Here is a 9003-nt window from a genome sequence, read left to right on the forward strand (position 1 = left end):
CATTCTAACCCCTGGAACCTGTGAAAATTACCTTATGTGGCAAAGAAGGACTTTACGTAGGTGATTAAGTTCAAGATCTTGAGATGGGCAGATCATCCTGGAATTTCCAGGTGGGCGCTAAATGCAGCCCATGTATCCCTATAAGAGGGATCCAGAGGGAGATTTGAGGCAGAGGAGAAGGGGGCCATGTGACCATGGAAGCAGAGATTGGAGTGATGTGGCCACATGCCAAGGGATGCCGGCAGCCAGTGGAAGCTGTAAGAGGCGAGGAAAGTGTTCTCTCTAGAACCTCTGGAGGGAGTACAGCCCTGCCGACACACTGAAAATGACTTTGGACTTCTGGCCTCCAGAACTGTTAGAGAATAAATTCCTGTTGTTTTAAGACACCAAGTTTGTGGTAATTTGTTACAGTCGCCAGGGGAAACTATACACACGTGGACACGCTTGCCCTCCCAATTTTCTTCTTATTTTGCGGACTTTTTAGTGAGTTGAATTGTGTTCCCCTGAAATATATATCCAAGTCCTAATCCCTAGTACCTGTGAATGTGAGCTTATTTAAATACAGATTCTTTACAGATTTAATTACGTTAAAGATCTTAAGATGAGATCATAGTGGATTTAGAGTAGGCCCTAAATCCAATGACTGGTGTTCTTACAAGAGAAAGGAAAGAGATTTGAGACAAAGAGACACAGGAGCCAGTCTGTGTGAAGACGGTGGCAGAGACTAGACCTACGCTGCCACAAGCCAACGAACTCCAGGAGTGACGTGATAAGTCCTCCTTTTGTTGTTTTATTGTAAGGACATAGCCAAAGCCTATATTTCCTCTTATTCCGTGGAAATTATAGGGACCCATTTTTCTCCTACTTTATGCACATAGCCAAGGCCCATATTTCTTAAGCAGACTTATTTATGTGTGTGTGAGGAAGATTAGCCCTGAGCTAACATCTGTGGCAAGCCTCCTCTTTTTGCTGAGGAAAACTGGCCCTGGGCTAACATCCGTGCCCATCTTCCTCCACTTTATATGTGGGATGCCGCCACAGCATGGTGTGATAAGCAGTGCGTAGGTCCATGCCTGGGATCTGAACCCGTGAACCCCGGCTACTGAAGTGGAGCGTGCCAATTTGCTGGCCCCAAACAGACCTATTTTTTATGTATTTAGCCCCATATTCACGAGTTTCCTAATATGGCCTCTTGAATACTACTTTCCTTTCCTCAGGTCCACAGTCTGAAGGGCATATCCCAGATTTCCAGGGCTGGCTGAGCTTGTCTAGATCTGAGCACTCGCACATATTCCTCAGAATCCTGATGTATCTATCTTACAATGACACTCTGAGGCAGTTGGGATCTGACAGACCACGGGCTTCAGCATGTGGGTTCAGAGTTGTGGAAGAACCGTGCAGAGTGATGGTGCTCAGGGCAAGCTACCCCAGGAGGCACCACTCTGGTATGCGGATTATTTCGAGCTGAAGACAATAAGGACTCAGAGAACTCAGGAAGAATATTTGAGTTTCCCCTCCCAAACTGCCTAAAGAATTTAAAACAAAAGATCTGTTTCAGGAAGGAGTTATTATCATGATGGCTGTAAAGATAACATAGGATAGAGGTTACAATAGGAAAGGCACCAAGCCCCTTTTATCAAAAACTCTCTGTCTCCCTGACCACATTGTCTATAGATGACCCTGAGAAGAATTGTCAGGCGAACATTTGCATTCCTATCTCCATGTGAGTTGTCTTCTTGCCCTCTAAGGTCCCAGACCACTACCCACCCCCAACACCTTCCTTGCCTTTAGCTACAATGCTTAAGCGGGCAGCTTAGACAGAGGGGCAAGTTGCTCATTTCTGAGTTTCTCCCATGTATACATGCTATTAAACTTGGTATTATTTTCTCCTGCTAACCTGTCTTGTTAATTATTTGGCCAGCCATAAGAACCTTAAGGAAAAGGGCAGAGGGAGATTCTCCCTCTCTCCCGACAAGAGGATGTTCTTGAGCGCTGGCTGATGCCTGACCTGGGAACAGGTTCTTTGCCTGTATTCATTTAGTCTCCACCACAATCCAAGATTAGTGCTTTTTCCATTCTCATATTATAGATGAAGAAACTGAGGCTCAGGAGATTAAGTAACTCTCTCAGAGTCACCCAGCAAGGGATTTGAACCCAGGAGAGCTGGATTGCAAGGCCCACGCTTTCCCCACCAAATCATGCTGCTTCTCAAAGACCAAGGTCCTATTTATTTATTTTGGAACATTTTAACATTTATTTTGAAATAATTTCAGACTTAAAAAAATAGCATAAATGTTCTCACACACCCTTCACCCCACTTCCCCGAATGTTAACATCTTACATAATTTTACAGTACAATGGTGAAAACTAGGAAGTTAGCATTCATACAATACTATTAACTAATCTACAGATTTTATTTACATTTCATCAGTTGTCCCACTAATGTTCTTTTTCTGGAGCAGGACCTCATTCAGGATCCCACCTTAGTGAGTATTTCAAAAATAGGGAGCTCTTATGGGTGCAGGTGATGGGGTTCAGGACACGCTACCCCAGAATATGGCCCGTTGGCATCTTGAATCTCTTAAGCTGGAGGAGTCTGAGAAAACAGCAGAAGCGGGAAGAACACTCTGACCTCCCCCCTGGCCCTTGTTCTCTGAAAGTAGGAGACAAATCTCCTGTTTGAAAGGTGCCCTCCTGTACCAGGAGGGCTGAGGACACCTCGTCACCAGAGATGGGGAATTTAGGGCCGAGAAGGCTGTATACACAAACTTGTTACTTCTTCACCATGGACTACCTACCCCTAGCCCAAACCCCTCCAACTTGTCAATTCTTCACAAATTTATTCTTTCTTTCTCTAAAAGATATAAAAGCTTCCTGCTCTGGTCACTTCTTCAAGTCTCCATTCTCTAATGAAGGCTTCCATATACATGTAAAAATTCAACACAATTTGTATGCTTTTCTCCTGTTACTCTACCTTATGTCAGTTTAATTCTTAGGCCCAGCCAGAGACCCAAAGAAGGTAGAGGAGAATTTCCTCCCCTACACAGGCAACACCTAACCTTCAGTGGTCTGCAGGATTAATTTCTGAATAAGGCTCACAGTTTATTCCTCCCTCACAGGGAGGCTGGGATTACCTCACAAAGCTCTGCTGGGGTCTCACCAAGATAGCAAGAGTTAGCTCCAGGGCCTGCAGGCACAGTGGGATCCCGCAGGCAGATATCTGTGGTGAGTATGTAGCAGGTGAGTAAAGAGAACCTGTCCCTAGAGGAAGCACAGGGAGTAGCTGATGGCTGGGTTAGATGATTGGAACCCACAGTAGGTAAGTAGAATGTACCATACCCTGTTCCATGTCCCTGATTCCTTAGGTCTCAGTTCAAATTTTACCTTCTCCCTAAGTCTTCCCCAATTCCCACAAATGGTGATCCTCTATCCAATATACCAGCTCTTATTGCATAGTACTGTGAAGGTTTGTTCTGGGGGCTTTCTTCCTCTCAGGTCCAACCTGCCCTCAAGGTCAGATAGTAAACTATATAAGTTGGGGCAGAGGCAATAGTACATCTCAGGTGTGAAGGCAGGGAGAGGGTCTTGTCCATCTTGGCAGGTGTTTAGAAATTACACTTGCCTGAATCACCAAAGAAGTGAATGGGTGTCATAAATGTGTGGAAAATGTTCTGACCTGAGAGTGGGTTGGGCAGCCATGCAAGGAGATTTCCCTGGTTGGTCCTTTGGTCGTACTGTGGGCAGAGCCTCAGAAGGATGAGGTTCCAGTCTCAACCTCTGTTTAAATGCAGGCAGGCCATCTCCTGGAGAAGGCTGCGTTGGCGAGGGCTGCTGCTGGAAAGTGAGCGAGCCACAGCCTGGCGCCTCCCCACCCTGGAAGGTGCAGTGGAGAGGAGGTTTCTGAGGCTGCAGAGATGGGAGGTGGATGCTGGAGGAACCCTCTGCTGCTGCTGGCTGCCCTGGTCCTGGCGGCCAAGTTGGGTCACTTTCAAAGGTGGGGAGGCTTCCGAGAGAAGTCCACGAGTCAGAAAAACATGAATTCAACTCTCAAATTCTTCATTGAAACCTACAACAATGCTAGCAACGACACCTACTTATTTGGAGTTGACAAGCTACTTCGAAGCCAGATGCAGGTTTGTGCCTCAGTTTCTCCAGATGTGGGCACTGCCCCCATTCTTGCCCACTCAGACACATGCGGACACGATGTGGCTCCCAGGGAGAACTAAGTGATGGTTTCACCAAGCCGGCAGTGGCTTCACTTGGAATGGGCATGCCTTAGAGCTGTTCAGGCCCCAGAGTTGCCTTAGCCACCCTTCTGAGATGCTAGTCTAAGGGCTGGAGTGAAATCCCAACTCTCTTACTCTTAGTCCCCTGAGATTCTCAGCAGCTCTTCCTTGGGAAGAATTCCTTTCATTCTGAAAGTAGGTCCTATCAGAGTGACAGCAGGTTCCCCGGAACAAGTGCTTTGTTGAGAAGCACTTCCTAGCTGGGTTCCACATAAACCTGGAATTCCACAGAACACCTTTCTTTTTTTAGTTTTATGTATTAAGTTTCTCTGAAATATATCAATTGAAGGGTGACAGAGGAAAGAAAAGTTGTTTGAAAATCGCTTTTGTTGGTCTAAACTGCCTTCAAGTTCAGATAGTAAACTATATAAGTTGGGGCACAGTCAATAATACATCTTAGTTCAATTAACCAGATTTGGAAAAAATAATTGACTAGGAGAAAACTGCTCTGGCCAGAGAGACGGGCAGCGAGAACAGGAGAAACCAGCAAGGGCAGAGGCAGAGACGGGTGAGCAGTGTTAGTGTGACACAAATGGCCTCAAGTCACAGCATGAAGACATTAGCCTGTCCCTGCATCAGTCACACACTCCTGCCACAAGGTGGTGGCTCATCAGGGCCAAGAACGTTGAGGTGACTTGGCCACAAGGTGGCAGCCAAGTTCTTGTTGAAGTTGGCTTGTTCTCCCCATCAATCTTCCCAAGGATGAATCTGAGAACCGGAGGAGGTCTGTCCTGTGGAATCAATCCATTGTCATTAACAGTTCACTTTAAAAGAATTGTTATGAGCAAACTTTTGATGTCATGCAAATGAATGAGTGGACAGAGCGAGTGTGCTCCTTGGTAGCTGGGTGACCTAGGGCAAGGGTCCCTGGGCATCCTCACACCTGTGGCTGCAAGGTTGTGTCCATCCTAATCCCTCACAGAGGGGATCAGGAGGTGGCATGGTGTGCTGCCTGTGCCTGGGCTCCAGTTCCCCCTCCTTATCATGGGATCTTGGTCAAGTGCTATCCATACTCCCCAGGTCTCAGTTTCCTCACCTGCAAAGTGGGCAGAATACGAGTGAAGCAGCACTTGTAAGAATATTTGTATTATTATGATTATTCCTATTACTAACAATCAAGTCTAGTGGTGAATAAGAAGACACTTTGCACCCTGGACTGTTAGTTAAATTTATGGCCAGTGTTTTAGTGTTTTCATATGTACAGTGTGCTGAAGGTCAGTGTGACAGTGCGTGGCACTAGCCCTGCAAGATGCCATCACCTGCATGGAACTGTCCTTGGACAACGAGCAACAGAGCCCCACATCCTGAGGTTCTTCTGGCAGATGCTCAGCCCCACCAGGACCAGGAAAGCGGTACTGCCCTCAGCCCCTCCCCCTGCACTGCCTTGAGGTTTTCTGGGGGTGCTTTCCTCCTGGGGGCAGTGTGAGCACTCTCTCCCTCTATTGCCACCCTAGAGAGTGCCAAGCCTCCTCATTTGGTTTGACTACTGACATTAGGACAAGGAAGCAGGGAACTTCCAGGAGCTTCTCCCCTCACCAGTGCAGAACTCTCTAGTCCACATATTTACTTGGGGAATCCAGCTCAGCTTCCAACAGGCAACAATAATCACCAAACCATTTGTTAAAGTTTCGCTTCTGGGTATGGGGCTTCCCTGCCACAAAAGGCTTTCTCGGTCTTTAACCCCGCAAGTCTTCACAGCCTCATACTTGAACATGAGTACAAGAAGACAGGAAGAGCCCTGGCGTGTGTTTTCCATGGCTTACGTGTTCATCACTCGCACACACACTAGGAAGAAAGCGACAGCATCTTCCTCATTTTATAGCTGAGGAAACTGAGACTCAGGGAGGTGGAGGGAGTTGGCCAAGGTGACAGAGATGGCAGGGGATTAAGCCAGCACTTGAGCACAGTTCTTCTGTCTTTCATTCTGTTGCTCTCCCAACTCCATAGCCACTTCAGAGTAATGTTCCTGACACTTTCCTAAAAATTTAATAATTTGTAAATATTAAGTTATTTTATTTTGTGTGTTCAGCGAAATGCGTGCTTCCCATTTGCCCACATAACAACTCCTTGAGCAGGCATGATTATTATCTATGCTCTGTAAGTGGAGACACTGAAGCTGCTAGGCACTTGCCCAAGGTCACAGTATTAGCAGATGCGGAACTCGTGCCCCAAACTGATTTGATTCCTAAGCCCGTGTTTTCAGCTGTGTTCCTAAACTGCCTCCCATCAGGTTTGTTGGAAAGGAGAGTAGGCAGAGAGGACATGGATGAAGGGGACTGAGAGAGCTGAGGGACAAGATGTGGCTCCATGCTTTCTGAGGACCTTGTGTGCAGACTGGGGGTGCTCTGGGGTTGCAGGGCAGCCAAGCTCGTGATGTGTAGCCTCCCTCGTCCCAAGGATGTGAGGGAGACAGGGGAAAAGCTGGCTGTGGCTGCAGCAGTGAAGCCAGTCCAGGGCAAGAAAATGGGTTCCGCCCACACTGGGTGCTGACCAGGGGCCACACCGTCCCTGTGCATCCTCCAGCTTGGGAGGGGAGGAGGGAGCTGTGCTTTTGGTGGATGAGCTCCGGGAACAGGGACTGTGGCTCCTGGGGCTTCACTCTCTGTCCTAGTTTTTCCTGGAGAAAGTCAGCAACTGGATGCTTGGAGTCAAAACTAACAGTGCCATTGATTCTCGTTAGCTGACAACGGGAGTGGAGTACATGGTCACCGTGAAGATTAGCCGGACCAAATGCAAGAGGAACAGCATAAAAAGTCATTCATGTCCCATTCAAAGCAAGAAGAACCTGAAAAAGGTGTGTTTGAAGGGACTTATGATCAAGAGGGGAAAAAGTAAAAACTTACAAAGTAAGCACGAATTGGACATTGACAGCTTTTCCAGCTGTGTGGATTGGGGCAGGGTGAGGGCATAGCCCTAGGGCCACCTCACGCCATCGGAGGCCCCTGGGGGTGGGAGGAAGGCAGTCTCCCCACCCTGTGCTGGCACCACCCTTGCCCCAGGCCTCCCTGTCGCTGGACTCCTGCCCACCTGGCCCACTCCCAGGCCTCAGGAGGAAGTGGCGTTTACTTTCCTCGGGAACCTTGTTCTGGTCTCGGCTTACACTCTCCAGGTCCCTGAGGACTGCCCAGTTGCCTCCTTGTCTTCCAACCTCTGCCCACCCTTTCCTGGTCCCTCCTGGTGGCACCACCTGCAAGCTGGCAGATACGAAGGTCTCCCTGTGCCTGGGTGCAGGTGTAGGAGGACTGGGGCAGTGTGGGGAGACCTCTCCAGATGGGCAGGGGAAGCCCGGGGTGAGATTCCTGTTCAGGGCCTGGCGCCCCCTCCACCCCCACCGTGTGACAGGGAGCAGATCCTCCCGGCCCACGTGGTCAGTGCGCAGCCAGGTGAGGGGTCCAGACCCCCCAGACCTCAGGGGGCAGGAGCTTTTTGTTCGCCTTCAAAAAATATTTCCCTGAAAGCTGATTGTTTTCTTTCTCCTTCCACAGAGTTTCATTTGTGATTTTTTGATATACACTGTGCCCTGGATGAACTATTATCAGCTCTGGAACAACTCTTGTCTGGAGGCCTAAGTGCATTTGTGCAAAGATCCTTGATGAAACCATAGACCTCTCCCCTGTGTGCTTTCTGTTATAGGCGTCAGAAAGGACCACATCTCCCTCATCAGGGTCTCGCTACACACCCACTCACAGACACAGACACACACACATTCACACATGCACATTTGCATACACACTCACGTTCTCACACACTCACACGTGCCTGTGCACATTCACTCAAACTCACAATGCGCTCACACACATGCACACACACACACAGCATACTCTCACATGCACTCACACTCTGACATGCATTCTCACACACTCACACTCACTTGTCTACATTTTCAGTGGTCTTTTGCAGCCGGTCAATTTGAGCAGAAGGTTGTTAACTCTGGGGGAACCTCAAATTTTTTTCTACTTCGGCCCATCTCTCTGAGGCTTTTCATGATCCAGGCACCTCATGACATCTGGCCTAAGCTTGGACGAGCTCTGTCTCTTCTCTGTGCATATACAACTCTGTGACTGAGGCACATCTTTGTGAGTGTGTTCCAGGTCCCCGAGACCACCCCGGGTTCAGTAACTCACTGGGAGGACTCCCAGGACTTGGCGTGTAGTCGTGCTCACGGCCGTGACTTACCGCAGTGAAAGGATATGAAGCAGAGTCAGCAGAGGGAAGAGGTGCGTGAGGAGAAGACCTAGGAAGCCAGGCACAGGCGTCCAGAGTCCTCGCCTGGCGCAGTCATGCAGGACACACGTGTGAAATGTTGTCTGCCAGGGAAGCGCGGTAGGGACTCTGTGCCTCGGGTTTTCCCTGGAGCTGGGCACGCAGCAGCCTCTGCCTAGCATGTACCCAAATTTCAGGCTCCCACAAGGAAAGAAGGCATTCAGCATAAATCACGTTGTCTGTACAACAGTGTAGACACAGGGAGGCCGTCTTATCATTTAGGGAAATGTTTATATCAGTGTAGGGAGCTGTTTATCATCCGAGTTCCCAGACTCCAGCCAAGGCCAACTTTGCAAGCAGGTCTTTCCAAGGACAGTGGTCTCGGGCTGGCTAGGAGAACTCCATTCTCCTGAGCCTCCCACGTGCTCATTGCTGGTGGAACAGGACCTGTGGTGTCTTCCCTTGTGTGACTCATGGTGGAGCAGAGAGGAGCACACTGAACCAGAAATGGGGA

General features: G+C 48.8%; 1 protein-coding gene across 1 annotated transcript; it reads left to right on the top strand.

The window, feature by feature from the left end:
* Positions 1-3914: 3914 nt before the first annotated feature.
* On the top strand, positions 3915-7855 carry CSTL1 (cystatin like 1). The gene is made up of 3 exons (XM_058562166.1): positions 3915-4133; positions 6967-7080; positions 7772-7855. The coding sequence occupies exons 1-3, from the start codon at positions 3915-3917 to the stop codon at positions 7853-7855; spliced, it is 417 nt and encodes a 138-aa protein (XP_058418149.1).
* The last annotated feature ends 1148 nt before the right edge of the window (positions 7856-9003 follow it).

Source organism: Diceros bicornis, chromosome 19, assembly GCF_020826845.1.
Source record: "Diceros bicornis minor isolate mBicDic1 chromosome 19, mDicBic1.mat.cur, whole genome shotgun sequence".
Taxonomy (NCBI): Eukaryota; Metazoa; Chordata; class Mammalia; order Perissodactyla; family Rhinocerotidae; genus Diceros; species Diceros bicornis.

Coding starts and splice junctions, on each gene's coding strand:
- CSTL1 (XM_058562166.1), top strand. CDS start 3,915: ATGGGAGGTGGATGCTGGAGGAACCCTCTGCTGCTGCTGGCTGCCCTG. Junction 4,134..6,966: donor TACTTCGAAGCCAGATGCAG/GTTTGTGCCTCA, acceptor GATTCTCGTTAG/CTGACAACGGGAGTGGAGTA. Junction 7,081..7,771: donor GCAAGAAGAACCTGAAAAAG/GTGTGTTTGAAG, acceptor CTCCTTCCACAG/AGTTTCATTTGTGATTTTTT.